Source organism: Macaca fascicularis, chromosome 4, assembly GCF_037993035.2.
Source record: "Macaca fascicularis isolate 582-1 chromosome 4, T2T-MFA8v1.1".
Classification (NCBI taxonomy): domain Eukaryota; kingdom Metazoa; phylum Chordata; class Mammalia; order Primates; family Cercopithecidae; genus Macaca; species Macaca fascicularis.
In genome coordinates, this window is record NC_088378.1 from 13,048,860 (window position 1) to 13,074,166 (window position 25,307).

At 45.3% G+C, this 25,307-nt stretch overlaps 1 protein-coding gene across 24 annotated transcripts in view; it reads left to right on the plus strand.

Moving 5' to 3' along the window:
• ARMC2 (armadillo repeat containing 2) overlaps positions 1 to 25,307 on the plus strand; it is a 151,033-nt gene that overhangs the window by 99,996 nt on the left and 25,730 nt on the right. For 21 of the 24 annotated variants that reach the window (XR_012433337.1, XM_074036816.1, XM_074036824.1 and 18 more), the window contains 5 exons: positions 6,584 to 6,902; positions 15,075 to 15,197; positions 15,521 to 15,634; positions 17,669 to 17,801; positions 18,454 to 18,614. Coding sequence is in view for 23 of the 24 variants with exons in the window: in XM_074036816.1 (XP_073892917.1) it covers positions 6,584 to 6,902; positions 15,075 to 15,197; positions 15,521 to 15,634; positions 17,669 to 17,801; positions 18,454 to 18,614 (850 nt within the window). In the remaining variant the exon portion in view is untranslated. The remainder of the gene's footprint in view (positions 1 to 6,583; positions 6,903 to 15,074; positions 15,198 to 15,520; positions 15,635 to 17,668; positions 17,802 to 18,453; positions 18,615 to 25,307) is intronic. The other 3 variants (XM_074036815.1, XM_074036823.1, XM_074036822.1) reach the window with 1 other exon arrangement.

Sequence of the window (25,307 nt, forward strand, 5' to 3'; positions counted from 1 at the left end):
CATTTCAGATTCTTCTATTTTATGTAGTTAAACACGTAGGCAAACTCTTGACCCACTTTCGGTGCCCTATGGTCAGTTAGCATTTTTGCGGTAGTGCACAGTCTGTCTTCCAGTTTGCTGAAATTTATCTGTTCTTCAAGCCACCTGCAAGCTCAATGAATGTTTGGGTTTTGTTTGAGGGTGGGAAAGTTGGATAAACAAAGCAAATTGTAAATCCTGATTCAGCTCTCAGGCACGAGAAGTTTGTAACCATATTTTAAACAGGGCATTTTGATTAATTTTCTGGTTAATAGAGGTTTCAGATTTTAAGCATATTTACATCCCCTTCCATTTAAACCCATTCTTACAAATCTTCCTAAAATGTTTTCCTTTACTTAGTGGAAGCAGTTCCCTCCTAAGTGGAGTCTGCTGAACATAGTTTATTCTTTCTGTGACAGCTTGATATTGTTTCTTCCCCACAGTCAACGTTATGCACATGAGTTATTTTAAGGTACGGTAGGAAGGGTGTGGGAGTCGGGGAGGAATGTGTTCACTTTGGCTGGCTGTGGGCAGAGAGTAATGTGAGGTAGCACAGAAGTGGTCGCACGGGGCCAGATGGTGCATTAGATGCTGGCTTTGACATTCATTTAATAGGCAGTAGATGTTTTTGAGCAAAGGGAAGAGCTGTGCTTCAAGAAGTGGTGTTAGGGTTGACGGCAGAGGGAGGAGCCTGGAAAGGGCCTCTGACAACAGTCTACAGGCAGATTAGGTCCATGGGCAGGAGGGAGCTGGGGGTCATTTTGAGACAACAGGTTTGAGGAGACTTGGTGACTGCTTGGTGAGGGGATGAGACAGAGAGGAATCAGAGATGCTGGGGCTGGGGGACGGGGAAGATGATGATAATGAGCAATGAAGAGTTGGGCTGAAGGTGGTTTTGGAAACCATCTGTGTGTACAGAGATGATTGTTCAAGTCCTGCTTCTTCTCTTCACCAGTGTTTGACTTTGGGCTTACTTAATGAGTCTCCTGAAGCCTCAGTTCCAACATCTCCAAATAGGGGTAAAAATGTCTTTCATTGGCTTTAGGCCAATGTCTCTCCCATGGAAAATAACATTCAACGGCTGCTGCCAATGCTGCCACCATTGGAACTCAACATAGACCATCCTGGTGAGCAGTGCCCTGTTCCTGGTTTTATTCCAGTTAGAGTAATTTCATTCACAGGCTTGTGGGGCCCATTCAGATTGAGTAACTTGCTTGCTCACTGGGGCACAACATCTGCGAAACTAATGACAATATCCCCCAGGCTCTAACTGGAAAGCTCTGTTGAGGTCAGTCTTCTTCCTCTAGGTGTACCTGTTTGTCTAAGCTCTGGTTGGCTGTAGCTGTTGCTAGGCTGATTCTGTTTTAAGTAAAATTAGAAAGTCGATATGAACTGGTTATACTAGACTGCCTTCTTTAGGAAAAAAAAAAAAGATCTCTCTTGATTCATCTTCATTTTGCTATTTCAAAACCACATAGTTATGATATGAATATGCAACATTGTGTTAAATTTAATAAAAATGCTGTAAAAGTGGAGTGTTAATTTATAGATGATTCTCAGATATTGTCTAAGAATAAAGGAGAGAATCTGTGGCTCAAAGGAGAGCTGCATATTGATGAAATCGTTTCTGCTGTGGAATTGGTGCTTTCTCTAAATAGATGATTTTGGCCTTGGTTTAATTTTTACAGATCTTTATAGAATATTAAGTAATATTTTATAGACTTGAGATGGCTTGGGCTGTGGAACAGTAGATAATCTCTTCATGATCCCGCCCAGCGCAGACCTTGGTTCGGTTGGGAGGACCTTGGAGTGCACAGTTTGGGAGCAGAGGCCACCCATGGTGAGGAGAGGGGCCCTGGAAAGCTGTCTTGCTCAGCCTCCTTCAGGATTCCAGACGAGTCAAGACAAGCCCTTGCATGGAGATAAGAAAACACTACCTCTGCTGACCTCCTGTGAGTCGGCTTCTATTTTGGCCTCTTCCATGCTCCCTAGATCCATGTAGAATATATTTAAGAAAGGTGGGGAAAAAAAGAAAAGAAGAAGTACCATAGCCAACCCTCAAAAACAGGACAAAAACAGTCAGCAGAGATAGCAGTTGCTGGAAGTTTGGTGCTGCAGACGGTGCAATCTGCCATCCCATTTGTTGATCTCGCATGCCATGCTTCAGTTGGCACCACGGCTGCCAGGAACCACCCCCTCCTTTTCCATCTGAAGCAGGAAAAGCGGTATTATAACAGTGTTAACTCTTCCTGCCCTACAGCCTAGAGCTGCTTCTTCTGTACTGGAGGCTTAATAATCTTGGCCACATTAGGACCTACAGAGATGAGAGAATGGGAGAATTTTAGAAGAGTAAGGGGCCTGAGGGAATTTTTAGAAAAAGAAAAGCAGCACTTAGTCTTCGCAGATTAGACTGCATGTGACAATGGGGAGAGGTCATTTGAATTTTGAAGAATGATGCCCACTGAGGAGATCTGTTTTTACCAGGGATCTGATCTAAATCCTGGCAAATCAACACTGACAGCGGGAGGTGGGACAGGGCTGGAGAAGCCTACTGAGCTGGACTAAGAGAAAAGCAAGATAGGTAGATGGAGGTGAAATGGCAAGGCCTAGGAAGAAAAAAAAAAAAAACAATTCAGCACCCTTAGAAGATGCCATGACATTTCAGGAGGTAAATCGTTTAGTCCTGGTAACAATTTAGGGTGTAGAATGCAGCTATTAATTAAGTTACTTAAGCAATCACTTAAAATCACTCATAATGCATTTCCTGTCTTGTTTAACGTGCTTTTATGGAAATGAGAGAAGAGAGCCCAATTCCAGGAACATGGTGAAGTCCAAAACTTATTAACATCACTGTTATCAAGTGTACGAGGGAGACTGTGGTTTAGATTGTAAAAGATACTGTGAATAGCTTTGTTCAGATGAAAGAAATGGAAGTTATCATTGTCAGTGAATTAGTTAATTTGTATATGTAAATACTTAGGACAATGCCTGGCACAGCATAAGTACTAATAAGTACTATGTGTTAGTTGCTGCTACTACTGTGCTGCTATTGGTATTAATTATTAGGATTTTCAGAACTAAAACTCATATAGTCTTTAAGCAGAAAACATGTATCAAAGTTTACACAAAAATTGTATTTATAGTCCTCAGCATAGAAAATATCAGATGAAGTTCTTCTTTAAGATGCTTAATTCTTGGAAATACCCTCTGTCGTGGTTGGAAAACTGATTTTCTGCTTCTCTGTTGGGTCTGATCAGGGTGGAGGAGAAGCCACCAAATCAGAGCCCAGGGCAGGGCCTTTGCCACCAGGCGTTACTTGAAGTAACCCTCTATTTCATGTGAAGTGGGATTCAAGTATTATAATCAGATTGTGTGTGCTTGTTTTAGACTTAAGGCCCATAAATGTCAGCTTCTTTAGGGAACAGTCAGGTAATTAAAGAATGAGAAGATGACCCCTGGCCCAGGAAGGAGATAGTTCCAGATACTCTCTCAAACTAATCCTCTTCAAACTGAAAACAGGCTGGGCACACTGGCTCACGCCTCTAATTCCAGCACTTTGGGAGGCCAAGGCGGATGGATCACTTGAGGTTAGGAGTTTGAGACCAGCCTAGCCAACATGGTGAAACCGCGTCTCTACTAAAAGTACAAAAATTAGCCAAGTTTGATGGTGCATGCCTGTAATCCCAGCTACTTGGGAGGCTGAGACAGGAGAATCACTTGAACGCAGGATGCGGAGGTTGCTGTGAGCTGAGATTGCACCACTACACTCCAGCAACAGGGCAACACTCTGTCTCAAAAAAAAATTCCATTATTGGGTATATACCCAAAGGAATATAAACAAATCGTTCTACCATAAAGACACATGCACACATGTGTTCATTGTAGCACTATTCACAATAGCAAAGACACGGAATCAACGTAAATGTCTATCAGTGGTGGATTGGATAAAGACCATGTAGTACATATACATCATGGAATACCATGCAGCCATAAAAAAAGAATGAGATCATGTCCTTTGCAGAAACATGGATAGAGCAGGAGGCCATTATCCTTAGCAAACTAACGCAAGAACAGAAAACCAAATACCACAAGTTCTCACTTATAAGTGGGAGCTAAATGATAAGAACTCATGGACACAAAGAAGGGAAAAACAGACACTGGGGCCTACTTGAGGGTGGAGGGTGGGAGAAGGAAGAGGATCAGGAAAAATAACTATTGGGTAGTAAGCTTAGTACCTGGGCGATGAAATCATCTGCATACCACAGCCCCATGACTCAAGATTGCCCATGTAACAAACCTGCTTATGTACCCCTGAGCCTAAAAAGTTAAAAAAAAAAAAAGACTTTTCTGCTGCCCACCCAACCCCATGCTCCCCTCCACATTTCTCTGCATCTCACAGCTTCCAGGGTTGAACTCAAATTCTTCCGTGATAACTCTGCTGAACCTGACACTGTTCCCGGAGCATCCTCTTTTCGAAACTCTTGTAAGACTACTAGGCCTGCACCACCGAGTTTATTGCTATTAGTTAGCATTTTATTGCTAGGACATAAAAAGAGTTCACAGCAGTGCCCTAATCATTGGTCAATACAATTTGTGCTTTGCCTGTTGTATCTCATGTGATCTCACAGTACGAATTGTGTCTCCATTTTGCAAATAAGTTAATGGATGCACAGAGAGGCCAAGCACCTGTGTGAGCCCAGCCTGCCTGGCTCTGGACCTGGGACTCATAATCCGCTTCCGCATCTCGCTTCTTCGTTTGCCGTTTTAGTCTTTGCTGTTTCCCCACGTATGTTAGCTTTGTCTTCTCAGTAGGTGAGAAGCTCTTCAGAACACTGACTCTCAGACTTGGTTATGTGTGTGTATTCCTAGGCCCCTGGCATTAAGAACTTACCTGAGGACTAACATTCTATTTCCTGGGGTGGAGTCAGGAGCAGGGTCTCCTAACTGGATGACCACTGTGGTTGGTTGAATGCTGTGAGTTGAAATGTCTCCGAAAATGAACTCTCTCCTGGACCATCTCCAGTTTTTGCTATAGCATTAGCCGCGGTCCTTAATGTTTGGCAAATGGTGTCCGGTTGTACAAGCAGCAGCCTTGCTTCTCTGCAGTGAGTGTCAGGGAAAACTTTTGGTTCTTTTAGCAAGAACAAGCAGGAACAAGTTGGTATTGGCAGAGAAGGCCTAGGTAAATCCAAAAGTTGTACTTTGCCCCCAATCTTCCCCAATTTCCTGGCCACACCTGACACCCTGGCATCGCACCTGGACATGTGCTCCTCGATGAAAATATGCCCAGCCCTTGCCCCTTTGTCCCTTTTTCTTAAGGCTGCTGCTAATTACTGACCTGATCAACAAAGTCAGGTTTATGATCGTCCCTTCTGGTGACATATTTGCATTTTGAAAGGAGATAATTCTTTAACTGTTCTGCAAGAAGGCAAAGGAGGAGAAAAAGTACATGACACCCTGTATGGGAGGCAGATGTTAGTGTAGAAAGGACTCTAGAGTCTGGGTAACCCTAGAATCAAATCCTGACCTTACCCCTCACCAGCCATGTGACCTGGGCGGCTTCTCCAGGCCCTAGTTTCTTGTCTATAAAATGGCACAGTGCCTGGCACTGTATATATAGATATAGATATAATACCATCCAGGCCAGTTGTAGCCCTCCAATGAGTATTCATTTAAAATCTCCTCCTCCCAGGTCACCTTCGTTGACACCCATGGGGAAGGCTGGTCTGGACTCATATCTGGACATTGTTGTCAAACTAAAAGCACAGTGATTTTTGTATCTTGTTTAATTTTAAAATGTTCTCAGCTTAGGGTTTGTAAAAACATTTTAAAATTGTAAAATATAACCTATATACAGAAAAGTGCATAAAACAGGTATGCACAATTCAGCAAGTAATTATAAAGGTGTCACTCATGTAACCACCACCCTGGGCAAGAATTGGTAGATACTGCCTTAAAGTAGTGTAGCTACGTAACGCGGCACTTCTCCACGCTGTGGAGGGGCAGTTTTGGCTGTCACGTCTGGAGAGGTATTGTCATCTAGTGGGTGGAGGCCAGGGATGCTGCTAAATGCTCTACAATGCACAGGACACCTCCCCACAACAAAGAATTATCCAGTCCCAAGTGTCAATCCTGCCCAAACTCAAAAACACCATGCTTCAGCAGGAGATGAAATTTTAAGGAAAGATTTGGAATTTCAAGAAACCGGCTATTGTCAAAACTTAGATTTCCATGACACATTTTTAGTAATGCTGTCCCACTCAACTAATTGTTCTCTGAAGGAGAAAAAGAAAGGCGAGCCAGAATTTCAGATGAAGGATCTGAAGGTAAGAGGCGTTGCTGGTCGCATCAATCAGTTTGTATTCTTTCATTGCTGCCAGGTGCTTATAATCTCCTCTGTCACTTTGCACTGCTCTTGGGAATCAAATACTGTACAAGTGAGTCGAAGCCAGATGTGTTCCATTTTACTATTAATGCAATTGTGAATAAATTAAATACTATCTTCTGCCCCACAATGCGTTCCAGCCCCCTTTACACTTGTGACTCTGTCTTTTGTTTATTGCAGGATTTAGTCGTCCGTGTTGTTTTTATTCTTGGCAACCTGACGGCGAAAAATAACCAGGCTCGTGAACAATTTTCCAAAGAGAAAGGGAGCATCCAAACTCTGCTGTCATTATTCCAGACGTTCCATCAGCTGGATCTGCATTCCCAGAAGCCGGCGGGCCAACGAGGCGAGCAGCACAGGGCGCAGAGGCCGCCGTCAGAGGCAGAGGACGTGCTCATCAAGCTGACCCGCGTGCTGGCCAACATTGCCATCCACCCGGGCGTGGGCCCGGTACTGGCTGCCAACCCGGGGATAGTGGGCCTGCTCCTGACCACGCTGGGTGAGAACCGCGGCCCACTGGCCGCAGCAGGCACAACCAACTTTCCCGCAGCCCAAATACAGTTCTGTGTCTGAGGTGTGATAAGGATTTTATTAGCACAAGTGGCTCCCTATGCAAAAGTCTTAGCTGTATGAAGGAAATTCCCTCTTCTGTTCAGAACTGTCTTAAAAGTAATCCAGATTTTTAGAAAAGGAAAAGAAAACATAGTAATAGAGATTATTACTAAAACCCACCAAATTGTACGCTTTAAAAGGGTGAATTTTACGGTTTGTGAATTACATTGCAATTTTTAAAAAATTATACTTAGCAACTGGAGAAAACTTGGCTAAACTAACCACAAAGAGTTTAAAATTCCAAATATTTGAGTTTAAAATCCCACATCCCAAATATTGTGGGCAATCCACGTAATTAAAATTAATTCCTTCTTTTTTCCTCTTCGGGTTCTTACATTATTTGTAATTACAGTCCCCAGTCATTCAAGTCCTATTAATTCCCCTTGTATTAGTGCAGATTGCCATCACAAAATACCACAGATTGGACAACTTTGTCAGAAATTTATTTCTCATGCTTCTGGAGGCAGAGAAATTCAAGAGTAAGGTGCCAGACAGTTCAGCTCCTGGTGAGGGCTCTTCGTCCTGGCCTGCAGACAGCCACCTACTCACTGTGTGCTCACATGGCTATTCCTTGGTGCAAGCACTTGTGGAGTAGGCGACAGACTTTCTCTCCCCTTCCTCTTTTTATAAAGTCACCAATCCTATCATATTAGGACCGTACCCTTATGGGCTCTGTAACCTGCTATATCTCTTCAAAGCCCTATCTCCAAATACAAGCATATTGGGAGTAGGGCTTCAACATATGAATTTTGTTGGGCACACAATTCAGTCCATGGCAACCCCTACACTTTTTAGGCCTGTCATCTCCCTGCTAGTGTGTAGGGAAATTAACTGCAACCCAAGGTAATCAATTTTGCCACTACTAGCTGGGCCTGCTGGCTCAGGCCTGTAATCCCAGCACTTTGAGAGGCTGAGGTGGGTGGATCACAAGGTCAGGAGTTTGAGACCAGCCTGGCCAACATGGTGAAACCCCCTTCTCTACTAGAATACAAAAATTAGCTGGGCATGGTGGTGTGCACGTATAATCCCAGCTACTCAGGAGGCTGAGGCAAAAGAATCGTTTGAAATCAGGAGGCAGAGGCCACAGTGGGCTGAGATCGTGCCACTGCACTCCAGCCTAGGTGACACAGTGAGACTCTGTCTCCAAAAAAAAGAAAATTAACTACTACTAACCATACTTGTGAAAAATGTTGTTGTTTTGGAAGGAAGCTTAATGCCTGACACAAATGATGTTTTGGAGGAGCAAACTGTGAACTCCCTGCTCCCCCTCGCCTCCACTATTCAACTCAAGAGCCATTTCCTGAGCTCTTTCTGGGTAATGAGTTCTGTGCTATGCATTCAGTTTTGTTTATTCTGCTCAGACTGCCATAACAAAATCTCATAAACTGGGGAGCTTCAACAGACACGTATTTTCTCACAGTTCTGGAAACTGGAAGTCCGAGACCAAGATGCCAGCAGGGTCAGGGTCTGGTGTGGGCTCCCGTTCCTGGCCTGTGGTTGATTGCCCTCTCACTGGGTCCTCATGTGCTAAAGAGAGCACACTCTGGGGTCCCTTCTACTTCTTGTAAGGGTACCAGCTCTACTGGATAAGGGCCCCACTCTTCTGACCTCGTTTAACCTTTATCACTTCCCCACACGACCTAGCTCCAAATACAGTCACATTGAGGGGATAGGGCTTCTACATGTGCATTCTGGGGGACACCAACATTCAGTTTAGAACAAGGTTTTAAAAATGGAGGCTGGCATGTGCTTTCAAGGAACTCAGTGTATATGGTAGAGGGACATCGGGTGCACAGACAAGAACCACAGTTTCTGAGAAGGGCAGAAGCGAGGCGCACACAGCTAAGGGACGGGTGGCAGAGCCCGGCTGTGGGCGTGTGAGTGACAAGGCTGTGCTTCACTATGGAGCTTTACGGTTGAAAACGCATTTTCATATCTGTTAGCTCACAACAATGTCAGGGCACGTTTTTGTTATTTTCATCATCTCACAGATGAGGAAACAGGCTCCGCGAGATATAGTGACTTTCACAGGTCACAAAGTGAGCAAGTGGCAAAGTCGCTGGGCCCCTGACCTGTGCTTCCCCGCACCCCACATCACATGTCACCCGTCTGGAGAAAGGACTCTTCAGTTCTGACTGGGATCTGCACCATGACTTACCACTTCCGTGTACATAACTCAGCAATCTCTGTGTTTCGGCTTGAACTCTTTTCCAAGCTGCTGACTGCACATTAAGCCGCATGGAAGAATATGCACATAACAGTGAGAGAAGTTCAGTTTCTGTTCCAACCTCAAAATGTTCAGCATTTGCTCTGTAGCATGCCCGTGTCTGCTGAAGCTCCTCTCCCCTTCCTGAGATCCACTCACCACACTGAGCAGGGCTTCTCAGCCCAGGACCAGGGATGTGACTGCTGCAGAATCAGCTGTGGGACTCGTTAAAATACCCTTTTTGGTTTCTGGCCCTTGCCCAGAAACTGCCTCTATAAAATGTCATTAGAGTCTTGAAATCTGCCTTTTAATGCCTCCTCTGCCCCCAGGTGAGTCTTTTGTCCATTAAGTGTTGAGACCCAGTGCTTCAGGGAACCACGCTGGCTTTTCTGGCTCCTCAGAATCTAGCAGAAGCCTGAAACCCACTGGGAAGTTCTCATCTGTTGCCGAATTAATGCTTTTGCCTGACTGTGGCTGCCCAGGAAGGGCCTGAGGACCAGACCTCGAACACCTGGACTGGGGGCGCATGGCTGTGAACAGCCAAGGAGTAGAGTTATGCATGATTCATGATCCCACAATTGTTAATATTCACATATAAAGTGAAAAAACTCCTCATCTTATAAATATTTTATGAGCTTAGAAATTACATTTCTACCTATAAAGGAAGAGTGAATAACTTGCTTTTGACTCAAAAGAAAGTGATGCTTTGGGGTAGGAGAAAGAGGGAAGAGGCTGGGCATGGTGGCTTACGCCTATAATCCCAGCACTTTGGGAAGCCAAGGCAGGCAGATTGCTTGAGGCCAGGGGTTCTAGACCAGACTGGGCAACATGGCAAAACCCTGTCTCTGTTTAAAAAAAAAAAAAAAAAAAAAAATTAGCTGAGTGTGGTGGCACACGCCTGTGATCTCAGCTGCTCAGGAGGCTGAGGTGGGAGAATTACCTGAGCCCAGGAAGTCAAGGCTGCAGTGAGCCATGATCGCACTGCTGCACTCCAGCCTGGGCAACAGAGTGAGACCCTTTCTCAAAAAAAAAAAGAGGTCCAGGCGTGGTGGCTCACACCTGTCATCCCAGCACTTTGGGAGGCCAAGGCAGGTGTTATCATGAGGTCAGGAGTTCGAGATCAGCCTTGCCAACATAGTGAAACCCCGTCTCTACTAAAAATACAAAAAAATTAACCAGGCGTGGTGGCAGGTGCCTGTGTAATCCCAGCTACTTGGGAGGCTGAGGCAAGGAGAATCGCTTGAACCTGGGAGGCAGAGATTGCAATGAGCTGAGATTGTGCCACTGCACTCCAGCCCAGGCGACAGTGCGAGAACTCCGTCTAAAAAAAAAAAAAGGCTGGTAGCGGTGGCTCATGCCTGTAATCCCAGCACTTTGGGAGGCCGAGGCGAGTGGATCACTTGAGGCCAGGAGTTCAAGACCAGCCTGGCCAACATGGCAAAACCCCGTCTCTACTAAAAATACAAAAATTAACCAAGCATGGTGGTGGGCGCCTATAGTCCTAGCTACTCAGGAGGCTGAGGCAGGAAGATCTCTTGAACCCAGGAGGTGGAGGTTGTAGTGAGCCAAGATCATACTGCTGCACTCCAGCATGGACGACAGAGTGAGACTCTCTCTAAAGCTCCCTGGCTGCTCCCGATACAGGTGGTCAAGGGCCTCCCTGTGAGAAATGTTTTAGTCTCTGTATTAGAGCCTGGTACCATATGAGGTTGAGCAGAAGTGAAGAAACCCTGCTCTCCCGTGATGGCTCACGCCTCTTGCCTCCTATGCCTTAGGCAGTTGTTTGGACAAGCAGGTGATCCCTTCTCTATTCTCTCCTGAAAGATTTTATCTCCAAATAAAAGTTTATAGAAGAGCAAAAGTCACCCCTGACAGGGGGTCACCCCCTTCTACCTTCCCCTTACATGACTCGACTCCTGGGTGAGTTTCTGAGCCCTGCTAAGCCCTTTCTACACTGGTCTCTGGGGATTTCCTACCTGTTTTATCTGCATCGGTGTGGAGTGGTGATCACATTCCAGGAACGGCCTCCTGCCCCCTCCGACAGGCCTGGCAGCTTAGAGCAACACAGGGCCAGTGCTGGGCTGTGACTGTGACTATCGAAAGGGCCTACCCAGGGCTTGGTTGTGCTGACTGAAGTCAGAGTTGCTGCTGTCCTGTTTACTCTCAGAGCTGAGCACTCCTCCCAGCCTGATGGCTCTTGTGGCATGGCCCCCTTGCCTAGTCACGTGGGAAGGGCATCCCTTGGGTTTTTTTCTTCCTACCTCCCTCTAGCCCTGCACCCTTCACAGGGAGTTGCTTGTACCCCAGGACTTGCCTAGAGAGGTCAGCCTCATTGCAGAGGGTCTTTTAAAAATCAATCATGTTTCTAGTAAGAACTGACCCTCTCAGTATGCCACCAGACTCAGAGATTTGCTGACTTAGTGGCAAGTCCAAATTCCAGATTTTCTTGTATCCGTGAGTCAATTATAGAGGGTAGGATGGTTCTGTCATGCTTTTTTGGAAGCAGTCTATTGCCCCAACTAGCTCCAATGGGAACTCAGCAACACTGGGTCCTTGACTTCAGCAGGGTTCTGTGGAAAGAGTAGGATGGTAGGGTCAAATAGACCTGGATTCAGATGTGTGCTCTGTGAAGTCAGGCGAGGTATTGAACTTCTCTAAACCTCAGTGTTCTCATCTGACCCCTAAATTCATCTTTGAAGTCCTAACCCCCATGTGATGGTATTTGGAGATGGGGCCTTTGGGAGATAATTAGGTTTAGATAAGGCCATGATGTGGGGCCCTCATGCTGGAGTTAGGGCCCTTATAAGAAGAGACACCAGAGCCTGACCGCGCAGGCTCCCTAATCTTGGACTTCCAGCCTCCGTAACTGTGAGAAAATAAATTTCTGTTGGCTCAAGCCACCCAGTTTATGGTATTTTATTATGACAGGCCAAGGTAACTGAGACAGATGCACCTTTCGAGAATGAATTATTGTGGGTGTGAATTCTTGTAAGCGCATGTAAAACTTATTAGTAGCTGACTTTTGGGGGTTACATGCATGTAAAGTGCCTGGTGCTGTTCATGATAAATGCTTAGCAGCTGTGAGGACCTACCCTCTAGTTCCAGGTACCGGACACCACTCCTGCTAATCAAACGTGTGGTCCTTTGGGAGGTTAGACACCTAAGAGCTACCCTGCATGTTCTGGACAAGCTAACGAATTCTCCTACCAAGGCAAGAGAAATAAAACAGATCCCCAAACACTGCCCAAGGCCTAGTGTCATCAGTCTGGGGCTGGAGGAAACCAGGGCTGTAGACCCTTTGCCCAAGAGGTAGACGTTCACCTGAGCCGCCCCCCATGAGCGGTCATTCTGGATGGCCCATCTGTTCATTTAATAAGCACTCACTTAGCACCCACTATGTGCCACGCATTCATTTAAACCCTTGAATGCATTTAAACTTTGTAACAACTCTAGGTGCAATGATCATGCTCACTTTACAGTCAAGGAAACTGAGGCTCAGGGAGGTTAAATAACTTGAGTAAGGTCACACGGCCAGTGAGTGGAAGCACAGGGTTCTGGCTTCAGAGTCATGGCCAAAGCAAGAGGGAAGAATTTTGGAGGTCCTGTGTCCCTTCTTTTACCATAACTAGGATATTTCCTTACAGTAGAATCCATATTGATAACCCAAATAATTCAGTTCCTTATTCCCTTTTTATGTACTTAAACTAAAACACAGGAAGTCAGGTCTTTCTTTATTCTTTTCCCGAGTATCCATTAAGCGTCTACCAGGTACTGGGCCTGTGCTGGCTGCTCTAGCGGGAGGGCACTGGCGGAAGGAACAGTCTGCGCCTTCTGCAGCCTACCAATGACTGAGCGCTCCTTTCAACATCGTAATTTATAAAAAGGCCGTTCTCTTCACTGAACAGGAAAAGATGGCCAAAGGGGGCGGTACTTAAGTCAGAGAATTTAAGAACAAGCACAGTCCTCTTCCTTAGCTCCTAGCCGCCCCGCTTGCTCCCCGAGGAAAAACTTCGGTTTCATACAGGAGATGGGGCCTCCCTCTGTCACTCAGCCTGCAGTGCAGTGGTGCAGTCTTGGCTCACTGCAACCTCTGCCTCCCAGGTTCAAGCAGTTCTTCTGCCTCAGCCTCCCAGGTAGCTGGGATTACAGGCTTGTGCCATCACGCCGGGCTAACTGTTGTCTTTTTAGTGGAGATGGCGTTTCACCATGTGGCCAGGCTGGTCTCATACTCCTGACCTCAAGTGATCCGCCCACCTCGGCCTCCCAAAGTGCTGGGATTACAAGCGCGTGCCACCACGCCCGGCTAATTTTTTGTATTTTTTGTAAAGACAGGGTTTTGCAGTGTTGCTCAGCCAGTCTGGTTGCCCAACTCATATCCAACTGCCTACCCCTCCTCTCCTGGGGGTGCTTCAGAAGCATATCTGAAGCTGAGCTCATGACCTGTCCCTGAACTCGGCCCTCCTCCTGTGCCCTTAATTCAGGCATCTACCCAGTTACGTGCACCCAGGTGATTCCTCTCCCTCACACCCCGTCCAGTCTCTGCCAAGCACAGTCTCCACTCTGCCACATCTCTGCCATTGCCCATGTCCGTGCTATGTTGATACCACTGGGACCACTCCCAGCTGCAGCCCTGCATCTGCTCTTCCCGACACTGTGGCCAGAAGCGTCAACAGATGAGTCTGGACACTGAGTGGGAGGCAGAGACAAAAACCCCTAAGGGCCTTATGTGCTAAGCTAGAGGATCAATTATTCTTGCATCCAGCACTCACTATGTGCCAGGCACTGTTCTAGAAGCTGGGAATGCAGCCATGAATAAAACAGATACATCCCTAGGCCTCAGGGAGCTGACATTTTAGGGCTGAAAGACAAACATTAAACACATATATAACATCAGGTGGTCATATGTGCTATGGAGAAAATTAAAGCAGGGTAAGAGAAAAGAGAACAGGTACTATTTTAAATAGGGAGGTTATGGAAAGTATGTCCAACAAGGCGGCCTCTAAGCGACTGCTTGGAGGACGTAAGGAGTGAGCCAAGTGGCTAACTGGGAGGAGAGTATGTTCCAGAAGAAAGTTCAGCAGTGCACGGGTTCTCAGGCAGGGGCATGCTGGCATATTCCAGGAGGCCAGGAGGCTGCTGTGGTTGACCCTGGTGGTCTGGGAGTAGGAGGAGCAAATGAGGCCAGAGAGGTAAGGCCTGGAGCTGCCAGGTAGGTCTTGTGGACCAGACAACGTGGACTATTCATGGGTTATGAGGTGGGTGGCATTAACTGACTTGCTTTTAAAGGATAACTGTGTTGAGAATAGATTTAGGGAGGCAAAAGTGGAAGAAGGGAAGCCAGCAAGTGCTGAGAGATGAATTAGGGGGTGGTAGAGGAGGCCAGAGGTGTCTTCTAGAGTTCATAGTCACGGACAGATCATGACCCCAGGGCCATTCTGTTAGGAGGCGGTGTGCGAAGTAGGGCAAAGACTCCAGGGAGGAGCCCCTGGGAGAGCCTGAGAACCCAGAAAACAGGCGGGAATAGAGATGGCTCCGCTCACTGCCATGTTGGCCCCTTTGCTTTACTTCAGACGCAGAGCCCAGATCAGCCGGGCTTTTCCAAACCTCCTGGCTGCAAGGATTGAGTTGACAGTATCCTCTCCGCTCTGGCCAGGAGCTGGCCCTTGTATTTGGGGCATTTCCGTGCAGGAGGAGTCGGGGGAAATCAAGTGGTAAAGCTGCCTCTCCAGGGCCTTTGTAGGGACCCTGCCATGACAGCAGCCTGCTCCTGGCCCTGCTGTTGCTGTAGTTACAACGTGCTTGGTTCTGCTCCTGCAATGGGTCTTTGACTCCCTTATCCTCACTTCATTTCAGAATACAAGTCACTTGATGATTGTGAGGAGCTGGTGATCAATGCTACAGCGACAATCAACAATTTATCTTACTACCAAGTGAAGAATTCCGTAATTCAAGACAAAAAGCTATATATTGCTGAATGTAAGGTTCAGAGTCGGATGTGGATAAATGAGTGCTCATTTGAGGTTTCGATTTTATTAACTAAACACAGAGCTGGAGACATTACTATCTTCTGCCTTCTGGTACAAAAATGTCTTACTTAGAACCTGATGATTCTAAGAAATTAGAATATGGGGAAACCAGAAATGGGAAAAATTAGTTTCTTAGTTCTTGCTTAAGTCCCTTACAGTTTGTATTTTATTATCATTTTAAAATTATCAGTATTTAGTATGATGTTGATTTCCATTAACCTTTAAGTTAAAACTTAAATTCACTGATTTAATTTCTCTGGTCGCCAAATCCAGTGCTCTTAAAGCTTCTTGTGAGTAACAACATGGATGGAATCCTGGAGGCTGTGCGTGTTTTCGGAAATCTCTCCCAGGACCGTGATGTCTGCGATTTCATTGTGCAGAACAATGGTGAGTTAATGACACTAGAATTCATAAACATTCACTTCTTGCCAATAATCAGCGGAGTGGTTTTGGAGCTTGAGTCATTACAGTGTTGTACTTGTTTCTGCTTTGAGATTTGTAGAGCTCTGTGTTTAAGGCTCCTGGCTCAGGATGCCAAGATGGACCTAGGCAGTGTTCCCCTCTCCCTTGTGAATGGCCTTCTGTGCACCAAGATGGGGTGTGTGTATGTCTAACAGAAACAGTGAATCTTGAGTCATCACTTCTGTCTGGGGGCATATTCTCAAGAAGACATTCTCTTTTATGTACTAGAATATCTATTACATTTTGCTTATAATAGCAAAAAGTAGAAACAACCTAAATGTCCCTCAACAGACAAGAGGACAAATTCATTATGGTATATTCACGCAATAAAATGTTCTCTAGCATTCAAAAGCAATAGGAGGATATATACAGAGGAATGCCATGAATATAAGTTTTAAAACATACAAAACTATCTTGGGTATTGCTTCTGCATAGGTATTCATGTAGTGATGCTATACAGTATAAATAGTAATTGGAAATAGTAAACTCCAATTTAAGACAGGGTTCAGGCTGGGTCCAGTGGTTCAACCCTATAATACCAGCACCTTGGGAGGCTAAGGTGGGAGGATTGCTTGAGGGCACGAGTTTGAGATAAACCTGGGTAACATAGTGAGACACTGTCTCTACAAAAATTAAAAATTAGCCAGACAGGCACATGCCTGTAGTCCCAGCTACTTGGGAGGCTGAGGCAGGAGGATCAGCTGAGCCCAGAAGTTCGAGGCTGCAGTGAGCCATGATTGTGCCACTGCCCTCCAGGCTCGGAGACAGAGTGAGAACCTACCTCTGAAAGATAAAGATTAAAAATTAAAAAAAGACCGCATTCACCTTTGGAAGGAAAGGGATGTCCAAAGATTATCATTAGACCTATAGTGTTATTTATTATCAACAAATAAGAATTGTTTATATTTATTATGCACATGCTGTTTGGAATGTAATGTTTTATTTCTTAAACTGAGTGGCAAGTACCCACATGTTTATACCCTTTGTATGTCTCAAATATTTTTGTATGTCTCAAATATTAGTATACTTTGACTCTTTGTATGTCTCAAATATTTCATGTAACAATAATAATTTTAAAAACATAACTTCCATGTTCATAATGGAAAATTTCAATAATACTGATATAAAAAGCAGCAGCAGCAAACCATGCTCCAGCTCTCACTACCTACAGATAACTGCACATTTTGCTGGGCACTCTTTAGCCTCTTAAGAGCACATATGTATGTGATGTTGCCTCTGCCAAGCTCACTGCCCAACCCAGTCGACAGGGCCGGGGCTAGAATAGGGCAGCCCCTCTCAGGTGCATGCCCCATGGGAGGAGGCAGAATGCACACTTTACTCACTCTTCCCCAACCCTTTGCTCAGCATCTGCTGAGGGATGAGAAAACAGGACAATCGGTTCCCAGTTGCATTTCCTAGGAGTAAGGGAAACTGGTTCCCCAGAGGCGGGAGCCTGTGCTGCCCTGCGATGTCCCTACACTGGAAGGCCTGCCTTGCCACAGGTTGGTTTTCAGCAGTCTGAGTCTTACACGTGGCCCTGGGAGACTTCAGGAATGAGCCCACCGGGAGCCAGCTCCCCGCTCCAGGACTGTGTATTTAAAGACAGTTGCTGCTGGAGGTTCAGGAAAACCCTTGAGAACAACTGGCAGTTAGATGAGTGTCACCTGTGCTCCCTCGTGTCCACCAGCAGGGACTCTTTCACTGCCGTGGAGAGGCAGCTGCTGCCTGGGTCAGGTGTTGCAGTATCTGGGGATTGGGGGAGCCGGCTCTGGGAGTGGTGGGTATTGGGGAACCCACTGCCGGGTGATGGATAAAGCCTTAGGAAGAATGAGTTAAGTCCCTTAACAGGGATTCTGGGTTTGCAAACCACTCCCCATTTCCCCTGTACCATCTGTAAAACAAGAGACAGCTGGGAACCCTGGGCTTTTACTGGGCTGCATTTGCGCTCTTCCCTCGTAGTCCACAGGTTCATGATGGCGCTGCTGGATGCTCAGCATCAGGATATCTGCTTTTCTGCCTGTGGTGTTCTCCTCAATCTCACTGTGGATAAAGACAAGCGTGTCATCCTGAAAGAAGGAGGTGGCATTAAGAAGTAAGTTTCCAGGTGTAGGGTACTGACTCGGGATCTGAAGGACATCGTGTTCTCGGGAGCTTGGGTCCTCTCATCATTCCGTGGGGCAAAGGGATTTCAACATTGGGAAGCCCCTAAGCTGAGGCTGAAGAGGGAGTTTAGATTCCACTGGCTACTTAAAATGGTGCAGAAATAGGCCGGGCATGGTGGCTCACGCCTGTAATCCCAGCATTTTGGGAGGCCGAGGTGGGTGAATCACTTGAGGCTGGGAGTTCGAGAGCAGCCTGGCCAACATGGTGAAATCCCGTCTCTACTAAAAAGACAAAAACTAGCTGGGCGTGGTAGCGCATGCCTGTAATCCCAGCTACTTGGGAGGCTGAGGCAGGAGAATTGCTTGAATCCGGGAGGCGGAGGTTGCAGTGAGTGGAGGTTGCAGTGAGCCGAGATCATACCACTGCACTTCAGCCTGGACAACAGAGTGAGACTCTGTCTCAAAAAAAAAAAAAAAGGTGCAGAAGTAGATTATTGCTACTTTGTAACCACTTAATTTTATAAATAAGGAATTATTTTAAGTGATCTCTGGATTATACTTACGTATCACAGAAGAATAATCATGCTAACAATATTAAAGACAGATTCTGACCTAATAACTTCTCAATTTGAACTTTACTAGGTTAGTGGATTGTTTAAGAGATTTTGGTCCTACTGATTGGCAGCTGGCCTGCTTGGTTTGTAAAACTTTATGGAACTTCAGTGAAAACATCACTAATGCTTCGTCATGTTTTGGAAATGAAGACACCAACACACTCTTACTCCTGCTCTCATCATTTTTAGGTAAGGCTCTTGACTATGGTGAGTCTGTGAGTTTTATCAGAGTGTGAGATAGTTTTTTTCTGTGACCTGTTCAGATAAATAGTAGTATGCATTTGGGTGACTATATTTCTATAAGCAACAAGAGTATGTTAAAGATTACTATAATTTGGAACTATCTGAAGAGGCTGAATGCTATTTACGATGGGGACAGAAGGACTTTCAACTCATTAGATACAATCATGATTTCTTCTGTGGCTTTTTTTTTTTTTTTTGCATTTTCTCTAAAGTGCATAAATATAAGACCTCAGCATAAATGTATTTCTCTTGTTCAAAAGCATATAGACACTGTTGTAGTTGAGAAAATAGGGCTAAAAATGGCTAAAAGCTACTCAATTAAGTCATGCTTTTAAATGAAGCTGTACGTTTTAATTAGCTACGTTAATTGTCATGTGGGTGAGGGCCTGTGAGACTATTTGGCATTACAATGGGGTTTATATCCTTGAAAGGCAGGAAATCACTGATACAAATCAAAGGAAAGAAGATTGTTTCTTTCTTTGCTTGTTGCTCTGTCACCCAGGATGGAATGCAGTGGCGCGATCACTGCTCTCTGCAGCCCTAAACTCCTGGGCTCGAGTGATCCTCCTGCGTCTGCCTCTCAAGTAGCTGGGACTACAGACACATACCACCATGCCCAGATAATTAAAAAAAATTTTTTTTTGTAGAGATGAGGTCTTACTATGTTACCCAGGCTGGTGTCAAACTCCCGGGCTCAAGCGATGCTCCCACCTCAGCCTCCCGAAGTGCTGGGATTACTGGTGGGAACCACCTTGCCTGGCCAGGATCATTTTTTACATTTAAAAATTTTTTATAATTTTAGAATACTTTTTTTTCATCCTGGGTTAATTCTAAAAACAATGATTTGGGTCAGTAAATGAGTGTTTTTAATAATTCTTTTTCCCAAATAGAGGAGATGTACCCATCACTGCCCAGCCACCATACTGGATCCGGGAGGCCATGTGGAAAGGCTCAAGGTCACTCAGAAGCCATAGGTGCTGAGTTTTTAAAGTTTGAGTTCAACTTCTCCACAACCTGAGAAAGCTTAGACACCTTTCCTTTACACTCCTTCACCAACCAGAGCAGAGGCTCCCAATCCTAGCTGCATAGCAGACTCACTTGTGGAACTTTTAAAAACACAGATTCTCAGCCGCTCCGAAATGATATGTTATCATCTCCAAGATGAGGATAATTAATGTCCAGCTTGCAGGGTGATACATGAGCAGATGTGTACAAAGAGCCTAAACACAGTGCCGGCCACATAGCAAGTCCTCAGAAGGTGGCTGACGTGCTCTGGAAACTTAAGTGTTGTAACACTATGCCACTAAGCAGGAACTGGAACTCAGGAGTTGTTTGAAAGAATTGGGTGTGCTAGGTCGATGTGAAATTTGGTTTTTCCAGGTAAATATAATTTTGTATATGTGTTTTAAAACGATAAGGAAAAAAAGTAAGCATTTTCTTTTAATCATTGAGCTTCACAGTTGGCTCCATGAGCATTAAACTGTCTCAGGTTGTAGGAAGCAGAAATGTATGTTCAGGTTGCCTTAATTCAGTTCTCGATGGTGGTAGAGCATTGAAATCAGCCGTGGAGTTAAAAACCCCCAAAAACCAGAAACACCTTCCCGGCCCCAGCCCTAGGAATTCTGATTCAGAAGCTCTGGGATGAGGCTGAGAATCTGTGTTCAGAGATCCCCAGGTGAGTCTGATAATAGCTAGGATTGAGAGCCCTTGCTCTCGTTAGCAAAGGAGCTTAAGGGAAGAGTGTACAGACAAGAAAGAAGCCAGGAAACAAGATACTGCTCAAAGCCTCCCAGAGAGCCAGTCAGGAGCTGGGAGTCCCAAGTGACCCCTCAGCCGCTGGCGTCATGAGCTCCGCCCCCTGGGCTCCACCATTCTGGAGACGCAGCTGTGTTGTGTCCGCTGTTAGGGAAAGAATTTTCTCCGCACTTACTCCCTCTAGGCTCCTTCTAGATCATGGCTTCAGCAACCTCCAGGCTTCCACTTGTTGCCCTCCCTGTGTGTGTCTGTTGCCAGGGCACTTTCCTATGTCACCCACTCAGGGAGAAGATACGATTGGCTCAGTGAGTCACTGTCCTGTGGCCCAGGGCTTTCCTGCGTAGGCAGCAGCTACCCGGTGACAGGCTACGTGTGGTTTCCTTTGTTACCCAAGTCTGCGGCAATCAGCCATAAATAACAAGGATGGTGGGACTGTGGGGCCGTGTGGCACAAAGATGGATCAGAAGGAGGTGTGGGCATGGCTGGCTTCTCAGCAGGGGCAGTGTACCTGGAAGGCACTTCATTTCAGTGGGCCCTGCTGCCTGTTACAGTCACCTCTTGGTATCTGGGGGGATTGGTTTCAGGGCCTCCCTCGGATACCAACACAGATGCCCAAGTGTCTGATATAAAATGCCATAGAATCGGCATTTCACCTACACACATCTTCCTGCACATGTTAAACCATCTCTAGACTACTTATAATACCTACAGTGTGAACGCTTTGTAAATGGTTGTCGTGCTGTGATTTTTATTTGTATTCTTTTTATTGTTGTTGTTGTTTCAAATATTCTCTATCTGTGGTTGGTTGAACCTGTGGACGTGTGGCCCGTGGATGCGAAGGGCTGACTGTGGTCCATTCCCAACTTTTCCGTAGCCAAATTGGACTTCTGGTCGTGCTTTTCCCACCTCTGTGCCTTTGCACATGTTCTCTTCCATATCCTACCTGCTCATCCCAATCTGCCTATCCAGGTGCAGGCCCTTCCCACATAGCTTCTCAAGCCCACAGTCATAGTCTAGTCATAGGAAATCTAGACTTCTTATATAGCAATCAATCATGAATTGTGGAACTTGTCCTGTAATTATCCTGTATTATTATTTTGTGAGTTTTATTTCCCCTTTCCAACTGAACCACCTTAGGGAAAGGATATTGCCTCATACAAAGAAGGTACTTGATAGCAGCATGTGGATTGGCTACCAATGGTGGTACCTTCTTTCAATAGTGCTATATCCCTTTAAAAGCATGTTTATTCTATTTTTGAAAGATCTCTCTGAGGCCATCAGCTAGGTGACAGATAAGGAAAGTAGGTTTTAGGACAGTTAAGTGGCTTGCCTGAAGTCATAGTGTAGCAAAGGCAGGACTTTCCATCCAAAAACAACCAACTAGCCCTGTGTTGCCTAAAACACCCTTACTCCACCCCACCCTTGCCGGGAGACTGTGGCATGGATAACAGCAAATAAACACAGCTCACTCAGGGAGCCAAGTCACTGTGCAGTGCATCCCAGGTTTCTCACGTGATCGAGAGCTCCTCTTCACGAACCGTGGGGACTGGGCCTCGTGGGCTGGGTGCTGGGCTGTGCTTTTCTCTCGGCAGTGGGCACTCAGACCCTGACTTCTGACAGGCTGTGTCTGGGCAGTGGGACTGCTGCAAGTGAAATGGGCATGTGGGTGAGAGTATATTTGCATTTCAATTCTTTTACAAAGATAGCTAAGAAACAAAACAAAACAACAACAACAAAAAACAAAAAACAGGCCATTTTGGAAACAGGATGAGCTATTAAATTACCGAGGCCCACGTTGAAGTATGAGCACTGTTTTTGGAAATACTGGTATGGCAATTTCTATAGTAATGTAAGTTACCTAACTTTTTCTTGCCAAGTGACTAGAAAAAAGGGAGAAGTAATATATCAACATCGTTGGAATGTTGACAGTCTTTCTGGAAAGTGGCTTTAAAAGAACGTGGTCTGAAACTGTCCACTATATTCCAGTTATGTCTTATGAGCTCATAAGCAGTGTGTTGATGCTGAAGTTCTTAGTGGTGTACTGAGCACTCCAGTCTACCATGAGCCCCTCTGCAGGGAGCTGGCACCTGATGACCATGTGTGCAGTTTATTGTTGCAAATGGGAAGTACACTAGGCTGTTGCATGTTCATCATAAGTTATGTGGCAGTGGGCACTTAGGTTTTGTGACAAGGGTAGAGTGGGGCCCCATGTTCAAGTTGGAGGATCATATCAACCTATGCTGAAGAGCTATCAGGTGCTTCTAGAACATTCGACAACTTTACCTTATAAGAGAATGGTCAGGACAATGATAAATCCCTTAAACAGCCACCTGCTGCTGAACAGCTAGCTAGGAAATAGTGTAGTGAGTAAAGAAAGCTTTTATAGATGCTACAGGACACAAACTTCTAATAATGATTGTGTTGTAATGATCATTGATTATTGTAAGGTCTTTTAATCCTTTCTAATACTTTGCCCCAAATTTTAGTATTTGGAAGCATGCTGTGCCTAAAGAAAGCTTAAGAATGATTGGTTATCTAAATAAGCACTTTTCACACTGCAGGTTAGGAAATCAATTTAGTTGGTTGTGACCAGCATCTTTAAAAAATGAATTAACAAAGAAAGAAAATATCACAATATATTACATGTAGTAAGGACAAGTATTGTACTTGAAACATTTATTTGTATGTAAGTAGGTATATGTATACAGAGTCATGATGCAAAATACTTACTATGACGCACAGTTTCTAACTTATGATGATTCAAATCTTAAAAAGAATTAAAGACTGAGTGCAATGGCTCATGCCTGTAATCCCAGCACTTTGGGAGGCTGAGGTGGGAGAATCACTTGGGGCTAGGAGTTTGAGACCAGCTTGTGCGACATAGTGAGACCCCATCTCTACTAAAAGTAAAAAAATTAGCTAGATGTTTGTGTTTGTAGTCTTGGCCACTCAACTGAGGTGGGAGGATCACTTAAGCCCAGGAATTCTAGGCTACAGTGAGCTATGATTGCACCACTGCATTCCAGCCTGGGTGACAGAATGAGACTCTGTCTCTTAAAAAAAAAAAAAACATTGAATCATAGATCTAAATTTTTACTCAATCAGCCTCTGCTACTCTTTGCAGTACAAGTTCCAAAATTTAATACCCCATGTGATATGGCACTTTTAATGTATGTCACTGTATTTACTTTGAAACTTTAGACCTCATTTCTCTTACCTGTAGTTGTTTGGCTATTCTTGTTATCTTGTCTAACCCAATTTAGAATTAATATGGTTTGTGGGTGGATTAACTATAGGCTGGGCCTCAAGACAAGTAACATGGTCTTGACATTAGATTTTAAAAAGCCACACACCCAACAGAAATTTTGCTAAAACCACTAAATCCAACCAAAGCCCTGGGAGGAAGAAGGGACTATGACATGCACAGGCCATACTGCTAGCCGCCAGCAGCTTGGGGAAGAAGGACTTCTACAACAGAATTCATTTTCTTTCTTTCCTTCTTTTATTATTATTATTATTTTTTTGAGACAGAGTCTCTCTCTGTTGCCTAGGCTGGAGTGCAGTGGCATGACCATGGCTCACTGCAACCTCCGCCTCCTGGGTTCAAGTGATTCTCCTGCCTCAGCCTTCCAAGTAGCCGGGACTACAGGTGCCCAGCACCATGCCCGGCTAATTTTTTGTATTTTTAGTAGAGATGGGGTTTCATCATGTTGGCGAGGCTGATCTCGAACTCCTGACCTCAGGTGATCCACCGGCCCTCAGCCTCCCAAAGTGATGGGATTATAGGCGTGAGCCACTGTACCCAGCCCATAATTTATTTTTTATATAACAGAATTCATTTTCTATACAACAGAATTTTATTTTTATACAGCAGAATTCACTTGTCAACAAGTTTAATGTTCAGAAAATCTGGAAAACAGTGAGTAGGAAGATGGTCTAGAAATCTGAAATCACTGGCTGGGTGCGGTGGCTCACACCTGTAATCCCAGCACTTTGGGAGGCCAAGGTGGGTGGATCACCTGAGGTCAGAAGTTCGAGACCAGCCTGGGCAACATGGCAAAACCCCATCTCTACTAAAAACACAAAAAATTAGCCTCGCCTGGTGGCACATGCTTGTAGTCCCAGCTACTTGGGAGGCTGAGAAACAAGGATCACTTGAATCTGGGACATGGAGGTTGCAATGAGCCGAGATCACGCCATTGCACTCCCGAGTAGACTCTGTCTCAAAAAACGAAATGAAATCTGAAATCACTGGGACTACCTGACTCTTTTTGTCCAGAAGTAGCCAAACAGGAAGAGCTTTGAAGGCACCAAACACTGCCTGCATTCTCCTCCCCTCGGGGCCCAGTTGTCTCATGGGTGGGGAGATCTAGGTTTGCTTACAGGGTCTCTATGGAGCTCCTTGCCGAAGTGTTTGTGTCTGCTTAAGAGTTTATCTTAGAACTGCATAGTTGACCACTTGGTTGTGATGAGAGGAAGGTACAAACTGGGATTCCAGACTCCCTTATCTTATTTTGGGTGGTGACACTAACACCCCTAGTGCCAAAGGACACAGTGAATGTACACAAATATTCAGTATAGAAAATCTGATATCAACAGAGTCATGAAGCATTTTATAATAGGATTTTAATTGGCCCTATAAAAAAGTGTTGGCAGCTGGGCGCAGTGGCTCAAGCCTGTAATCCCAGCACTTTGGGAGGCCAAGGCAGGCAGATCACTTGAGGTCAGGAGTTGGAGACCAGCTGGGCCAACATGGTAAAACTCTGTCTCTACTAAAAAGACAAAAATTAGCCGGGTGTGGTGGCACATGCCTGCAATCCTAGCTGCTCAAGAGGGTGAGGCAGAAGAATTGCTTGAACCTGGGATTCAGAGGTTACAGTGAGC